An 18,838-nucleotide genomic window follows, 5' to 3' on the forward strand; every position below is an offset into this window, starting at 1 on the left:
GCTAGAGCGCTTGAGGTGCTGGCATGAAATTTGGTGAAATTAATTATTGGACTGTCCCCAATCAGTGTGCCAAATTTTATAACTTTTTACCAGATGGTTGCTATGGGCTGCCATTGACTTCCATTGCAGAAATAATGCACATCAGCAACTACTGGCCAAAATGCATTTTTGTCAATTATAGAGCCCCCTAGAGGTCAAAGGTTACCAAATCTCTTGCGCGTCCTCCTGATGGGGTCGGAGGTACATGTACTAAGTTTGGTTCTGATACATGAAAGCGTTGCTGAGATATGTGCTCACTTCCTGTTTGGCGGCTTCGCCACACATTTCAATTGGCTGTTACAGGCGAATGCTTCTGTCAATTGTTCCAGAAAGCAATGCACTGATCAGGCATGGTCTGAAGATGGTCTCTGCCAATTTGGTGAGGATCAGCTGAAATTTGTGACCTGCGAAAACTTTTTTGTATTTTTGATTAAATCCAATATGGCGGCCGAATCAATTACGATGACATCACAAATTGACCTGGGTCGGCTTAAGGAACTCCTACAGTATTACCAGACACCACTAGTGCATTTCAATTCCAAACACATCAGCAGCTAAAGGCCAAAAGGCATGTTTCTTAATTGCAGCGCCCCCTAGAGGTCAAAGGTCACTACATTTCTTGAGCTTCCTCCTGATGGGGTCAGTCATCTATATACTAAGTTTGGTTATGATACATGAAAGGGTTGCTGAGATAGGAGCTCACTTCCAGTTTGGAAGCTTCGCTGCAAATTTCGATTGGCTGTTACAGGTGAACGGTGTTAGTTCCGAAGACGAAACACCACAACTTTTGTTAGGCTTGGTCTGAAGATCATGTATGTCAAGTTTGGCGACGATCGGACAAAACTCGGCCTGGTCCAAGGATTCCAATGGTACCTCATTTTTCAAAATCGGGCCAACGGGTCAAAAGTTATGTGTGTGAAGGCACGTCAACCTTTGGCCTGTTGGTGGCGCTAGAGTGCTCTAGGTGGCGACATGAAACTTGCTGAAATGAATCATGGGACTGTCCCCAATTAGTGTACCAAATTCCACAACTTTTTACCAGATGGTTCTATGGGCTGCCATAGACTTCAATGACAGAGGAAAGATGAATAATAAGAATATGTAGAAACACAATGGGTGCCTTCGCAGCTTCGCTGCTTGGCCCCCAAAAAAATAATTTAGTTATCAGGTACATCTCAGATATCAGGTTCTGCAGTGTGTGTGTGTGTGTGTGTGTGTGTGTGTGTGTGTGTGTGTGTGTGTGTGTGTGTGTGTGTATACACACACAACATTCTAATATAGCAAATTATATATATGGTGTGTAAAGGCTTTAAGGATATATCTGTATGTGTGCACAACTAACAGAATGTACTGTATGATCATGTCGAGTTGGTGTGTGTGTCACAAAAGGTGACAGATGAAACTGGATCTGGGATGATTCACACACACACACACTCACACACACACGACCACTCTTTTCCATCAGCTTGCTCCTCAGCTGCCCTCTGCCACACACACACACACACACACACACACACACACTGATGCTGGGGTTAAGACAAGATGTCTAAACTTGCTCCTCGTGCCGAATAGCCAAATATTCACCACCACATTATCACCTCATGAGTGACTGAGTGAGTGAGAAATAGTGTGTGTGTGTGTCTGTGTGTGTTTGTCTGTATGTGTGTGTGTATGCGTGTCTGTGTCCACTCAGACACGAGACTGGACGTCAGGTATTGCTATTCCTTATTCCATCCCTAATCCTTAATGACTTGTTAACGATGCCTTGAGTGCACGTGTTGACAAGCGTGACCGTCACAATGCTATATGTTGTTCACGTTCTCATCTGATCACACTGGCTTTGTTTGTGTTAGAAGGCATAAAAGGTGTTTGTTCAGAGGGAGTTGGCAGGATATTACAGTGATAAGACTTCAGGGTGAGTGAGATGTGTTACTAAATAAAGGATTTCTCCGGAGCGATCCAACAGATAGAGATCTCAGTGAAACACAAACCACAGTGAACGCCCGGCACTAGTAAACCACACAACAAAAACAATGCAGTAAAAGACATTCAGACTTCACACACAGTTTTACACACTCAAGCACTCATGGACGGACAGTGGACACACACAAAGAAACACACACACACACACACACACACATACAAGTGCACGCAGAAATAAACACAAACACACACTCCTGATGAACACCCCTTGCCCCTTAAGTCAGTCCGTGTGCAGTTGACGGGTGGAAGAATTTTCCAACCTCCCGCATTTCAAAAGGAGCAGTGCGGTTACAGGCTAGGCAGCTGAACTTTTAACTGCAGCTACCACTCCCCCACCCACCACCACCACCACTGGACCTCCACCACGGCTGCCAACACCACCACACCATCACCACCACAGCCCCAGCATGCTCATGCATCTGAAACTTTCCATTACACGTCCTCCTGATAACTCAGGAGAAACCGTACTTTTTGAGGACAAAACCAAAACGAGGTTTCGCATCTTAGGAGACACGAGGAGCCACGGCGACCGACTGCGGTCTTGTTGACGGCTTAACTTCACTTTCCGTTACAAAACCCCAAACCTGACCAAGTCAAAAGCCTGCTCTGACAGGAACGTTTGCCCCGCTAAATCCTCGCTTGTTAAAACGGGTGATAAACGACGATGGGGAATAACCGCGGAGTCGTCGCAAAAACGCGTTTTCTTGAAATACGACGTGTGCGAGGGAGTGAAAAGCCAGCAGAGAGCACGGAGAGAGCGTGTGTGTGTGACAGAATGAGGCGCTTGGTCTGTGAGTTATGGAGTGTTAGGGTCCGAACTGAAAGGGGTGCTGGGAAGCCGGTGAACTTCAGCGACTTTCGCCGGGTCGGGTGATCTTTAATCAGCGACAGGCTTTGCGAAACGGCTCCGAGCTGTGTGAAACGAGCTGCCGGCGGAGCGGGTGTGTACACAGTGTCAAACAGACGTGCAGGCGTTGTTTACGCTCCCAGCGGCCGTTCCTGGAGCTCTGCCGAGGGCCCACTGCCAGCTGAGCAGGGATGAGACGCACATCGGTCCATCCGCCTGCCCGCCCTGGCGAAAGACGGGTTTACGTGTCACATCCTCCCTCCGAAGACCCCCTCTGCCCCACACACACACAGCCCCACACACACGCAATGCCAAGCAGAGAGGGACATGTGGGATAACACTTTAGGAATGCCCTTCTGCTCTCTTTGGTCTCCCCCAGTCCCCCGCCCCCTCTCTCTCTCTCTCTCCGTTCATTCTCTCTCTCTCTCTTTCCACTACCTCTCTCTCTCCACCCCACCCAGCTCCTCCACTCCTTCTCTTCCTCTTTCCAGCTTCTTTTCATTCCACTCTACCGCTGCCTCTCTGACTCTCCCATTCATGCCTGTCCGTCTGCCCATATCTACACATACTACTCCCTCGCTCCTCATCTCCACACACACACACACACACACACACACACACACACACACACACACACACACACTCTATTCTTCCGTCTCTTACATCCCTCTCGCTCACTCTTTCTTTCAGTCCTCCTTGCTCACTCTTCTTCTCCCATCATTTCCTCTTTACTACCCTGTATTCAGTTTCTCCTGGTCTGCCCTTACTTCTGCTGCATAGACAACGGCCAGGCAAATTTCACCATTTCAGCACATTTCTACTACTGGTTTTCACGGAAAACATTATTTCTTAACAAGCATCGAATTTGACGTTTATAGCTGCAATTGCGTCACAACGTCACTACAGTGAAGTAGTGGTACTGTATATTAATCCGTGCATCAGGCAAAGCAATGCAATTTTGCCAGAGAGGAGGAGGACAAATGTACTAGATTTTCTTCATTTAACACTGGAACGTGTCCGGCAGCACCCCGATTTTGACAAGATACAGTTCATATGGGAAGACTGAAGGTGGAAGGTGCCGGGGGAAGAGGGAATGTGTGCAAAAGAGGATTCACGGCAAGAGCACCAAATCTTTGGGAGTATATTAACGAGTGTATAAGCCAACATTTACATTACTTTTTATTCATCTACCCAGATGTTCTTATAAGAGGAGGTTGAGTGGCATAATTTTTGCGATCATTTTATATGTTAACGTTAATTATAAACGTTTACTCAATTTTGATAACTCAACCTCAAAACCCCAACAACTCTTTCCCATCCCCCTCTTTCTCTGCCCCTCTGGTCTCACCCTTCTCTGGAGGCCCAGCACCCTCCTCCTATTACAGGTCAGAGTGTGTCCACCCTCCCCTGAGACCCACTGGCTCACACAGCTGTCTGTCATCCATTCCCTCCCTCCCATTGGCCATTCAGAGCCACACGAGTGGCATAAGGCCCAGTAATGAGCCCTCCACCCCCACTAGAGGTCAAAGGGCGTGTGGAAAGACATGCTGTAGTACAGGCGCATATGCCAGCTCGCGCAGATGACACGTACACGTGGTGGCGCGGAGAGATGACACGCATGCCTCTGCCGCTCATTTCGAGTGGGAAACAAACACACACACACAGACACGCACACACACACACACACACACACACACACACACACACACACACACACAAATGCCAAAGCCACAGGCGTTTAAGTGAAGCAGACACTCAAAGGAGACACTCAAACACACACGCCGCCGCCATGCTTTAAGGACACAGAGACGGCTGTTGGGCACGCAATTAAAGTGCCGACGCGAGACACAGACACACACACGCACACGCCCGGTTCTCCCCAGGGCCTTAATAAATCTGATCAATTTCCCAAAGGAGTCTCCTTCATGCACCACCCAGTTGCCGACCACTACACACACACACACACGCATACACACACAGAACATGCCTGACATTCCACCAGGCAGAGGGAGGTAGGGGTGGGCGTGGGCGTGGGCGTATCTTTGAAAGTGATCTGTGACCCTGGTTGGCACCGACGCCACCGCAGATCCCTTTAAACGGCCAGCGGCGACCGGAGAGAGCCTGCAGAGGCTTAACGCTTCAGAGACAATCAATGGCACACACGTGCACACACACACACACACACACAACACAGTCATACACATAGCTGAGGACACATCACATCTTCTCACACACGCAACAAGACATGTGGCACACGTGTGTCATTAGCCAGAGTATGCCAGCACTGACAGACACACACAGACACACACACACATCCTTAAGAAGATATATAGGGTGCACATATGATCTGGGGAACATAATCTCATTGAAGCCAGACAACAAGCGCATAGCTGAAGACACATATACTCTTAATCATTCATGCATTCATGCACACACACACACACACACACAATCAGACCCATACGCACACAAGCATCACACACAAATCCTATATGTAGCACGCATACTGAGAGGAACCGAACACCTTTTTAACACATGTGGCAAAACTGAAAGCCTATCACTTCAGAGGATATACACACAACCACACAAACCCCTCTCTTTAACACTCTCTTCCTCTCTCTCACTAACACTCTGACTCACACACACACACACACACACACACACAACAAAGACTGCTCAGACAATCAGACAAACACACACACATAGTACTGAATATGCACCCACCGCCTCCTAAGCTCTCCCATCACCCGTACCGTCACACTGGTGTGACGGGAATGTTGAGAAATGAACGTTCTAAAGAATATCTGGGTTCATTGAATTCAACATAGAATTTTAGAACCTTCAATTGTTGCGGAACTTAGAACGTTCAAAAACCTACACCTTTAAGGGTTAACCTCAGCTTAAATACCAAACCCTGAGCCACAGACAAATAAAAACATTGGTCGAAGAATGAAAGGATATGATTGGGTGGCAGGAAGTTCCAGCTGAGCACCTGATTGGCCAGCGCCAGGTAACGCTGGAACACAGAGGACATCTGGGCGTTGAGGTTCTCCCTGCGGCTGAACTCCTGAAGAACCTCCATGGTAAGCATGAAGATCTGCCTCAGATCGTCCTCCTGACACACACACACACACACACACTTCAGTATAATACATCATACAATAGAGCTGCACTGTACATAACCACACACACACACACATATAATATGACAGAATGATAACTAATGAACTAACTCAACACAAACAGTCTGTAAAAGTCACTCACACATCCACAAGAGATTTTATGGACTTATACGCGGGTGTGAGACTTCATCTATAACATAGTGATCAGTCAATGGAAATGTAAAGGTCATTAGATCTAATACCAAAACTCACTCACACACACACACACACCCATCTATTCAGTAATTCTCAAAATGAAAATAATGAAATAATAAACACGCTACACTAAACAAAAGCAGAAGAATGATTATGACATTCATTACAATCACACACACACACACAAGCCACAACAATAGCCTGTATGCTTATGACTCTTAGCTTAGGAAAGCTTCAGCTTCTAATAAATAAATAAATACAGACATGCAGCTCATGACGAGGAACATTACATGGAGAGGGTGTACAGAGATGGGGGGAAAAAAAATCAGACAGCTGTTACGTGACAAGACAAAAACTATTGAAATCATAACTCCTACATTTGTCAACTAAGTGAATGGGTGTGAGAGTTGTAAAGCTATTTGCTTAGTAGAATGTAAACAAAGCTGCTGAGCTCAAACAAACAGAGTTGTGTTATTGTATTGTACTGTAGTGGTATGACATGTGGTAATAGTGCTTCAGGGTTGTGTTGTGGTGAGAGACCTGGAACTGGCGCTTGCAGTTGCCGTGGAACTCCATGCTGAGGCCGATGTTGCTGGTCTTGCTGGAGCTGGAGAACTCGCTGAGTAGCGCTGTCAGGATGGAGCAGGCCAATGTTTGCTGCGCGCACACACACACACACACACACACACACACACACAGGTCAGAGGTTAAAGGTGACAGTTGACACACACGCACCCTACACCCACACAAACCTCGCACCCCTGAGACAAGAGTGTGGACGCACGCTCGCTCGCGCATGTGTGTGCGTTTACTCATGGCGGCAGGACCCTGCTCGTTATCCCCCTAATGAGCTTGCTGGGAGCAGCTGGTTGGCTGGTCGACTGACCTGAGCGTGTGCCCTGCACGTGCTGCTGTCTTAACCAGAACATTCATCAACCAAATCAACCCACTCCACAACAGAGCAGCGCACGGCCAGATTCGTATACCACTCATCACACAGCAACAGGACTAGGTACAGCACCAGTCAGAGCTACATACCCTACTCTGGATTACCATGTGATTTTGGTGATCAACACAAGGACTAGAATGCCTCAATTCATAGAAATTATAATACATAATACATAAAAGCAATTTCAAATTAATTTCAACAACCTTTCAAACTACTTTCTCTGAGTATGAAATCTGAATACAAACTACTAAAAAATAAAAAAAAACTCCTCACTTCCACTCTCTTAACAACAATCAATAATCAATTGTCATTCCATGGTGAATACAAGTTGGTGGAATGCAACTGTACTGTAGTGACATCTTTTATTTCTCTCATTTCTGATCTAAAAACAAACAAGACACAGTTCTTATAAAACAAGCAGATTCACAGAGGCAGGGGCATTTTATCCTACTGCATGCTCTTCCTTTCACGGGCCCACCTCTTTGGATGTGCCACGGTCATCTCAGCTCATCTTTGATCTAAAACACTAATAAACAAGAGAATGCGCTTATAAACAAGTCCTTCCTTTCATGGGCCCCCCCCCCCCCCCCCCGCCCCATCTTGGGACGTTCCACTGTTTCAGCAGCATGCCTGGCTCTAAAGCTCTAGAATCCCTCCATGCCCGAGGGACTCCCAAAAACACAAACGTAACCGAGGGCAACAGCTGCTGTTGTCTCAGCGCCATGGAAGCCATGTTCATAAAAGTGCTCCACACAACAACACTCTGCACACAGCTCAATCAACGACTCATGCTGCCCAAAGTCTGAAGCTCACGCTTCAGGGAGATGCTCACTTGCTGTGTGAGGAGCGCCATCTTCTGGAGATAGCGCACAAGTGCTTGACTAAGGATACTCTTACAGAGTGGGAGAGAAGAGGAGAACCGCTTTCCCTTCAGCTTCTCTGCCATTTGAGCTAAAGGAGCTTTACGCCTCCGACTGACCCAAACCCAAGACCGAGACACAATTAGTCAGATGCTTGGACTAGAACAGGCCCACACTAGGACTAGCACTATTAAAAAGCAAAAGAGCTTGATAAGCTGGAGACTTCTTCGCTCACTGCCATGCACAACTGAAAGGCTGAGGAAGTCATTTGTCCCCATGGCCATTGAACTGTTCAATGCCTCACTAAAAGGAAGAGGAGAGACAGACTTCTCTGCTTAGTCTGTCTACCTCTCCACCATCTCCATGTTTGAGTACTGACTGCCCACTACTGCTTTACTACTGTTTTACTAATGTACACAGCCTAATGTTTTCACTACTGTTTTACTGCTACACTGTTTTTCATGCTATATTAGCACACATGATCAATGGCTGCGGTCAGGCTTCTGCTACAATACTGAATGAATGAATGGCTATAACCCTATTACCTCAACCTGTTCTTGCACTGACATAGTTTTTTATATTACCTGGTCTACATTATACTTCACTCTCCTATTTGTCCATATTATTTATGCTGGTCTCTAGACCTTATTCTTGCACTGTTGGACTAATGTTGGACTACTGTTTGCACCTTTACCATGACACTCACTCTCTTGAGCACCTTGCCATGCACACATCACTAAGGACTATGGTTGGACTACTTTTTGCACCTTCACCATGACTCACTCCCTTGAGCACCTTACCAGTCCCGGCCCTGTCACTACAAGCGTCTTATGCTTGATCACCCTCAAGCACATTGGACTTTTTAAATTTAATTAATATAGTGTATTTAGTTTTGTTAGTTTTCTTATCTTCTACTGTCTTTATTGTACAGTGGAGTTTAGTTATATGTTTATACTTATACTTATGTTTACCATTTCTGCTGTAAGTGCATGTTGTGTGTGATGTCTGTATGCTACTGAGACCCTTGAATTTTCCCACACTCTTTTGGGGTTTTAAAAAGCACAACAAGAGTGATTCATGTTGAAGAAACTGAATCTTTAAATTCATTCCGTAGCTTTAATAATCATTGAGAGCACGGTGTGGAATATGTGCTTCTAGCCACAGACAGTACACAGATTGGTTTAATCTAATCATGACTAAATCGTGACTCTGGTTTGGTTACAGCTCAGCATTCCCCCAGTGTGGCTGGTTACTCAATATCTCTATTGCTCAATCCCCTCAGACACAGGGCAGACTACTGCGTACCCGTCTGTGGGTGACAGACACAAGGAAACCATCCAGGGCTGCAAACGCAGCAACAACCTAAAAAATCTGGATCACTTCCTTTAAGCATATATGAGTATATATGAGACCATATGAGTAACTGCTGCTGAAGCTGAAAATTTCCCGTTACACTGTTCCGAGGGATCTCTTCAGTCATCTAGCATACGTCATCTCGCATTAGTCAGCGGAATCTCATTTTAGAAAACTGCCATTTCCATACCTACCCACGCCTGACAAGAACAAGCGCCTGGCCTCCAGCTATTCTCAATTAGCTGCTTACCATTCAGCCGCCGCTGTTACGACTCATTACTCCTTGTTGGCATTCCAGAAGGAAGTAATGACTCGCATTCCGGATCTTTCCCTCACCGCATAACGGCTTCTCCCAGCCCCCTCACACCTTATGTTTTTTGCTAGTGTGATAATGACAGAATAAAGCACGGCCATAAATCCTCACTACTTATGAACGGCATAAGTGTGTCAGGAGTCAATGCATCAGCCGCCCGTGTGAAAGCAGAGAGGTGGATTCAGTTTCATATGTTGGCCCTGTATGGTTCCGGGGAACCAGGAAATACACCTGACACTATGTGAGACAAAGAGAAGGTTGTTGGCTCACCATTGGGCACGATAAGCAACATGATTTATGTCTTCGACTGAAAGACCCCCAGCTACATCCAACATTAGATGCATGTTCAAGCAGCAGTAAGAGTTTATCCAAAATAAAAACTAGAGAGGTAACAACTTAAAAGGTGTGCATATCCTTGCAACGCTGACCCAAAGCTCCACTGGCAGTGGCAAAAATGTGTGAACTAGTATCTTCAGTGTGCTGTCAAAGCTTTCTCATTTGCGTGAGGCATTAAAGCCTGGCACATATACCTACATAGTGTTGATCCTGGACGGCTGGTGAGAAGGAAGTACACATTTTTCTGTTGCATGCTTTAAGATGTGTGACGTTTTTGTAGTCACTGTCTCTCACAAAAACTACTTTTACAGGACAGGTCTTTCTACTACAGAGTAGGGCTGGGCGATATGGCTGAAAACTGTATCACGATATAAGTATTTCATATCAGTCGATATCGATAATTATTGATTTTTTTTTTAATCTATTTCAGATAAGGACCAGAAGGGGGGGAAAAATCAAATTAAACACTTATTTTAAACTTAACCTTCCTCTGATTTTAATCACCTCAGTTATCAATCAAAGCAAACAGGGAAAAGAAATAGCAACACAATCATAAAAAACACTCAAATAAATAAATGTGCACATAAGTCTGAATGAAAAGCAGCACTGGTTGAAGCCTGGAAATATTGTAAACAAAGTAGCTTAATTTGCTAGTTTATCATAGTCTACTGGTTAGACTGTTGTTTCCCCACGCGTGTTTAAGTTTCAAATGAATACCTTTTGTCCTTGGGACAGGCCCTTTGAATCTTGGAAAATACTTATACATTTGCATCGGGATTGAGATGATTAGAACTTAGCAGTCAATTTGAATGCAACTTTTAATGTCTTCTGATTTAGAGGCTGGTGGAAATATCTTATTATTTTTGGGTAGAAAATGAATGAAAATCAAATTTATCAAATCAGCTATAAAAATCTGAAACAATCTGGGACAAAGTTCACAGAACAGTTTAGGACAGACAGAACTTCTGTCCTTTAAAAGTCAGGTGAGTAGTGCATAGTCAGACGCTCTAGTTGGGATAATCTGTTAAGGCTGGCTGACCACAGTCTTAGAACAGTGTTGTGGGGGGGGGGGGGGGTTCAGCTATGACCATTTTCTCATTTCATGAGATTCAACATTTTGTGTTGTGTTAACTTACCACTGTGGGGTTGCCGCTGCTGATGAGCTGACTGACTTCATGGAAGATGCCCTTGCAGTTGATGGACTTATCCAGCGAGCCCCGCTTCACAATGACCGCCACGGCCAGCAGGACCTGCTCACGGACATACTTCTGAAGACTACAGAAGAGCAGAGAGAAAGAGAGGGAGCGAGAGAGAGAGAGAGAGAGAGAGAGAGAGAGAGAGAGAGAGAGAGAGAGAGAGAGAGAGAGAGAGAGAGAGAGAGAGAAAGAAAGAGAGAGAGAGAGAGAGAGAGAGAGAGAGAAAGAGAGCGAGAGAAAGAGAGGAAAAAAGACTATCAAATCATAGGCTTAACCGACCGCATTTAGTGTGAGAATAAAATAACCTTTAAAATTGTCTCTCACAGTTCTCACAATTTCCAAATAAATCACAGCTTCCGCATATTTATGTACCAAACTGTTGAGTGTGTTTCTGTAATTATCTCTGTAAAAGCCCAAACGTCCATCTCTAGCCAGATATTCTATCGGGGTCTATTGAGTTTCCTAGGGTCGCCGTTACCCTTTATTTAGGGTAATTTGAAGCACTTGGATGCAAACTTGTTTATATTACATCTAATGCATGTCGGGAATGCCACGGTTAATGGGAGACCATTTAGGAGGGGAAGCACGCCTACTGCCAGTTGCAATTTCACATGCATACTTCTGTACATCAATACACCAGAAGCCACCTGCAGGCCAGCTGTCTCTGCATTGGCCAACATGTTTTGTTATAGGCAGAGACTGTGATTCTGGCAACAGGTTGCTGGTGTCTGTTCTTAACAGCCAGTGAAATAATAACACCCCTACTTCCTGTGTTTGCTGTATTTGATGAAACATTTATTGGAAAGTGAATCATGAAACATTACGATTTTTCATCAAATAACATTTAAAAGTATATTCACAGTAAAGGGCATTTATGACATGGATATTAAACTACCATCAAGCCCAGAGCTCAAACCACCTCAACGCATGAATGATGAATGATGAAGAATGATTTTCCAACATTCAGCAGAGATGCCTGATTGTGCAAATTTATTCAAACAGCTAGGTAATGTTTATGCAATGCAAACAAATTATTGTGCATCTAACATTCATTGTACATCTTGCTGTCAGCTCCAGTGTGTACAGATGGAGAAACACAGGACTAGTAATTACTAATAAATACTAATCACACGTACACACACACCGTGTTGTAAGAGGACCTGGGAGAAGCGGAATCCTTTCGTGTGTTAATTTTGCAGCAGGCACATTTGTGGCTGAACATACCAAATTGAATGTACTAACACACAATCGCAAACCCAGAGGCAGAGGCGCGCACGCACACACACACACACACACACACACACACACACACACACACACAAGGGTGTGACTCACTTGGGTCTCTGTAAGACATAAGTAAGGAGGAATGTGCGGAGAGACTCGATGCTGGCCTTCTCCAGGAGGATCCACTCCCGCACCACCGCCTCCATGATGGCTGTGGCCGCCTGGAAGAGCACATAGTCCACCTTACTGGTCTCTGGGAGAAGGAGAGAGAAGAGGTATTAAACACACACACACACACACACACACACACACACTCGCGCACGCACACGCACACACGCCTCCATTACGATTAGAAACACAAGTTGTCCACACACACACAGTCATACAACATCCGGCCAGTCCCGTCATGTCCCAACACACACAGTCATTCTGCATGGATAACTCACTGGCGCACGTGCCCACATGCGCCCACGCCCACATGCGCACACACCCTGCACCTCAATTCTTCGAGATTCAAGGAGTCGGAGATAGATCTGAGCCTTTCTAAACTCACTGTCTGCCACCACTATTAGGAGTACCACACCAAACACACTGAATCAAACCAGCAAACTACACCAACCACACTCAACAAGAGGAACAACTTATAGTACAATTAGCTTAGCCACATTCAACCAGACCAACTACTCTCTATACTCAGCTACAAGCAGACCACACTAGCCATGGCTAAAAATAATAAATACCAGACCAACCACACTCACCAAGACAAACAACACAAACCAGACCATCACCAACATGCTAAATAGCCCTCACACTAATCATTCATAACTACATATTCAGAAAGGCTATGGTACCTCAATGTGTGGTCCTAGTCACAGCTCTCACACTAGCATGGTCAATTGATCTTTCACATAGCCAGCCAAAAACGCTCTGCACTGCCCAGTAAATAACCACCATGTAGTTATTAGTTAGTGAGTCAATGGATGTTCCAAACACCAAAGGGCTTGATCATTAGCAACAGCCTTAACTGAGTACTAGAGGAAGGACTGTGCCTGTATGCAGAAATAGCTTTCTTTCTTTATATTGAAGAAAGACATCAAATGACTAAGCGGGAATATTTCTGGAGAATGATGTATTACCATTAAGAAATAATTCATGGGAAATTTCAGAGCTCTCTGGTTTACTGCTTCTCAGCGCCTTGCATATAGATAGAGACAGACACAGAAGCACAGAAGCGCACACACACACACACACACACACACACACACTCACCTAGTATGTGCTTGCATATACTGTAGATAGAGACAGACACAGAAGCAGAGAAACACACACACACGCACACACACACACACAACTCACCTAGTATGTGCTTGCATATACTGTAGATAGAGACAGACACAGAAGCAGAGAAGCACACACACACACACACAAACACAAACACAACTCACCTAGTATGTGCTTGCAGATAGCGAAGGGTGATTTGGACTTCCTGAAGGAGAGGAATATGTGCTCTGCGTGCTGCCTCTGCTCTGTACTGACCATGGACGGCGGTGCCTGCAAACACACACGAGGAGGGTCAGACTACATGTAAACAGACAAAACATCTGAGCTGTCGTGCTTACAAACAAACAAACAAACAAACAAACACACACACAAGGGTGCGTACACACACGACTCACTAAAAACTCAGCACAGGAGCAGAGATTAAAAACCTGCAATCACCTGTTCAATAAGAGCGCACCCCCCCCCCCCCCCCCCCGCACACACCTTAGGAACTAAGTTTCGTGCATAACTACATAGATCCACACACACAGCTGGCCTCTGTGTGCACACACACAGGGCATGCATCACATGCTAACTGTGTCTGGGAGTGTCAGACTCCCACAGTGGCTCCCATGCTGACTGAGGTGTGTGGTGGAGGCCTGCTGCTCGGAGCAGCCACCGCACCGGTGTGCAGAAGCAGAGGCGGCAGCTCAGCAGTGTAGGAAAATCACATTCCTGCCTTAATTACAACACACAAGCACTTCCAGACCGCCAGCGGCTAGGGCTAGCAGGGAGAAGGGCCTCTTTTATCCACGCGCCACCACACACACATACACAGTCAGACACACAGACACACACACACACACAGTTAGACAGACAGACACATACACACACACAGAGTTAGACAGACAGACAGTGCACAAACTAAGAGAACACGCATGCAAATGCACACACAGACACGCATTCACACTTCACTCACGAGCACCTCACCCAACTCACTTAAAAAAAAATTAAAAAATAAATCTTTCATCAGAGCTGTGGCCACAGGAATGCCCCATTCATTTCTGCTGCCTTCATCTACTAAATCACTAGAGGCATAACACACATTCATGACAGTACACAAACAAACACACACACAAACACACAAAAAACACTGACATACAAACACACAAATTTGTGAGCCCATCTTTCAGTCACACACACATTTGTGAGCTCAGATCTTCACTATCTGCAATCGGTTTATTTCTTGTTTACATTACATTACATTTAGCAGACACTTCTTGACCAAAGTGACTTACATATGTCAGCTATATTACAAGGGATCACATTGTCCCCTGAGCAACTTGGGGTTAAGTGCCTTGCTCAAGGGCACAACGGTGGAAGCCGGGAATTGAACCGACAACTTTCAGGCTACTGCACGCTAGCCCAGCTCCTCAACCACTACACTACCACCGCCCCATGTTTCAAGTAGATGTACTGGACTGATGGTATCCTGTAGGCTGTATCAATGGGCCCTTTGTATGTCTGTATTTTGTAATTTAATAGTCACTGTGAAACACTTCTATACCACTCAGACTGTTGGGCTGGAGGGGGGAGATGGATGTGACTTTGAAACAGCTGGGATAAAAGATTGTAGCTTGGATCATTTGCGTCTCCAACTAGCTCCCTCTGAGAATGTGTAATTACAGGTGACACATGTACACACACGTGTACGCACACACACACACACACATGTACACACACACATGTAACATGTACACGCACATGTAACATGTACACGCACATGTAACATGTACACGCACACACATGTACACACACACACTCACATAACATGTACACACACACATGTACACACACACACGTACGTACACACGTACACGCGTACACACACGTACACACAAACGTGTACACACACACACAAAGACTTGCCAGGCATAATAATACGCATAATAAGCCGGTCAAGTGACTTATCCAGATATCATCGAACAACAGACATTCAAAAGCCATTAAACATAGATTAGCAATTGATCACATCAACAGACATTCTTATCATCCACTGCAAAGCAAAAGCCATTAAACATAGACCAGCAATTGATCACATCAACCAGATGACGCAACACTCAAGGTAACCCGTCCACTCCACTCAGCCCGGTCATCTTGATACGGAGGATAGTGGGTTTACTCTTCCCCCAAACAGCGCCACCTTTGTTTTGCCCCTTAGTGATGTAACGAGGAAGTGAGCTCCGCCCGCGTCTCGGCTCCTTTAAGCCGGTGAACTTCACTGGCATTTATGGCACCAGATGTTCTTGTTTACTTATTACGTTTGATCTTCTTCCAATCACGTTCGCCCTAATCTGATTGGGTGATTCGGCGATGCCTGGCCAAGCGAGCCTGAAGGGCCCAACCATACGGAATGTCCTCCGCAAAAGGTCACGGAAGGGTCACAACACATTCCGCAGACAGGTGATGGGAAGCATGTGAGCCACTATCATGCTGGACACACACACACACACACACACACACACACACACACACACACACACACACACACAGTAATGACAAATGATTACAGATTCGCATTACAGACTCACTCCTTTCAGGTCTCACCACGTTATGAATACATACATACATACAGACAGACAGACAGACAGGATCACATGACACTGCCTGGATGCTTAACAGAGGTTAACATACTGCACATGACATTTAGAGGATGAAGAAGATGATGGTTATGATAATATAGGATGGTGCATTCAGCACTTCTTTTGAAGACACTGATGAACACTGGTTCCTTAGACGGACAACATGAACAGTTCTGATACTAACAGCATTCACAATTAATTGTCTGTTTGACTGAAAATCAATCACTTATACTTGCTGCCTTTTTTCCCCTAGGGTTGGCTTTGGACAACAAACAATGAATAACATTGCCCTGAAAGATGCACAGAGTAGCACCAGAGAGCCTAAGGAACAACATCAGGCCCGGGCCAGAAGCTGGCAAACAAACAGCACCAGAAGCACAGGACCGGATGGACGTCTATGACATTAACACAAGGGCACAGACACCCTGGCAAAGGAATGAGACGTGTGGGCTGGACACAAGGTAAGAACGAGGAGTAGGCTAGTCTGATTACAGATTCAAGCAGCTAAAATATCTATGCATTACTACAATTTTTTACAAGAGGTTCACTAAGCCTATGGCAGCAGGGGAGGCTGACATAAGTTAAAGGCCTATGGCAGCAGGAGAGGCTGACATAAGTTAAAGGCGCAGTCAGAGATTGTACGCGTATTGTCACATTCAGAAATCATCTTCTCAGGACTGCTAGCTGCGCATTCTGTCAGTACACCGTTTTAAAAAATAAAAATGGTCTCTGTTGATAGCCCAGGCTCCAGAAACAGGGAACCAACAAAGCGGGGACAGCCTGTCCCCCAAATAAATATGAAACCATGCGTGGAGTTTGTCTGGGAATACTGAAGGGAGGAGTAATTGTTACGTTATTTTGGACAAAAGCGTCTGCTAATACATTTAAATATAAACATTTCGGCACAATCGCTGATTGCACCTTTAAAATGACAAATTTACATCCAACAAGAAATAACAAACTTTACATTTCAATTGATATTATGTTTCAAACATAAACAATTCATATTATGTTAAAAACATAAATACCTACGTACCTAAGCATTTTAAACACTGAAGTAAAATTATATAGACCGTACCTGCTGCCTTAACAGAAATGAGACAGTATATGTTGAAGGTGGACCATATCAACATCTAGTGGATACATTTTGCTTACAGACCACCAACTCAATCCATAACTCAAAAGGTGAAACAACCTCCTCTTCAGTCATGCACAGAACCAGTGCAGTAACAGTTTGTATCAATTAGGCTAGGAGTGTAAGTATTGAGGGTTATTATTTCTTGTAATATATTGGCACATTCAACTGACTTGTTGTTAATTGGCAACTATTATCTTGTTGCTGTCAACAAGACAAAAAGGGAACGAATAATAGGACATGACACATGTTACAAAGTTATAATTAGCCAATTCTGCCAAATATGATACTTTACACCAGATAACTATTTTAACTTCAGCCATATCCTGAAAGGACAAATTAAAGACATTTCTGTTTTTAACATTAACTAATTCTAAAACCGACGAAATTACGTAGCTCAACAACCTGACTAAATATGAATAGGGCTACAGTTGGCCTAACGTTAAGCTAGCACCAGCAGTTGGGCCATTTAGCTTATTTGTAAAGACACAGCGAGGCTAACTTCAAATATAGACGTTTGCAATAATTCTTCGAGATTACAGGCATGTGTTAGGAGGGTAATTTCTTTCACCAATAAAACCGTAGAGTTTCCCTCACAACTTTTAGCATGTATAGCTCTACAGTCCCAAGTGGCCTCGGTTCAACCGCATGCTCACAGAGCCTCGATCAACAATGATCACCGTTGACAAAAAATAGAACAATCAACATCAAAATCAACCCAATATATGTGGTACTTGAACATCGGTTTGTGGGTAAACGGACTATAGTTACCGAACATGCTCGATCATGGATAGACACGAAAGTGAATCAACAGCGTGTAACTAGCCGAGGCGAAGAGCAACCATGGGGATGCTGAGAAACTGTCTACGGTACTTTTAAATGTTCTATATTGGTCATTTTTATTGATCGCAGCAAGGATGTGAGACATAAAAGGTTTATGTGTTTCACAAGATAAGTTTTTAATCATCATCGCCACAACAGGCAGTGTCATCCATAGTGGCTTCTGAGGATAAGATGATGGCTATGTTGGATTTTTGCGGGATGGAGTGAGACAAGCACTGCGCCACGCATCGCTTTCTTCGCTCAAAACGAATACATGTGGCGATCTAACAACCTAGTCTCTTCATAACTTCAGACAGAAGCAAAAGCCAAGCACAGACAGTTACACATATAAAAAACGTTGTTCTACATCTCACCATTAAAACTTTGGCAGCGCTTTCCAGCTGTGAAATCACTTCTGGTGCACCGACCGCCGCCATCATGGTCTCTCTTCAATGACGCGCCATGCGCTGCATTCTGGGACTAAGCGGTACTCTGGGCCAATGAGTTCATGGAGACTTTTGGCAGGGAGTTTTAGTACGGTGCCGTGCCGGCCGTGCCCCGT

At 44.9% G+C, this 18,838-nt stretch overlaps 1 protein-coding gene across 1 annotated transcript in view; it reads right to left on the reverse strand.

The window, feature by feature from the left end:
• The window catches only part of xpo4 (exportin 4), a 53,318-nt gene extending 34,578 nt beyond the window's left edge, over nucleotides 1-18,740 (reverse strand). The window contains 6 exon segments of the mRNA XM_042068912.1: nucleotides 5,831-5,984; nucleotides 6,727-6,843; nucleotides 11,134-11,272; nucleotides 12,529-12,670; nucleotides 13,863-13,968; nucleotides 18,651-18,740. Of these exon segments, the coding sequence (XP_041924846.1) occupies nucleotides 5,831-5,984; nucleotides 6,727-6,843; nucleotides 11,134-11,272; nucleotides 12,529-12,670; nucleotides 13,863-13,968; nucleotides 18,651-18,740 (748 nt within the window).
• Nucleotides 18,741-18,838: the final 98 nt, after the last annotated feature.

The sequence above is a fragment of the Alosa sapidissima genome, chromosome 2 (assembly GCF_018492685.1).
Source record: "Alosa sapidissima isolate fAloSap1 chromosome 2, fAloSap1.pri, whole genome shotgun sequence".
Classification (NCBI taxonomy): domain Eukaryota; kingdom Metazoa; phylum Chordata; class Actinopteri; order Clupeiformes; family Clupeidae; genus Alosa; species Alosa sapidissima.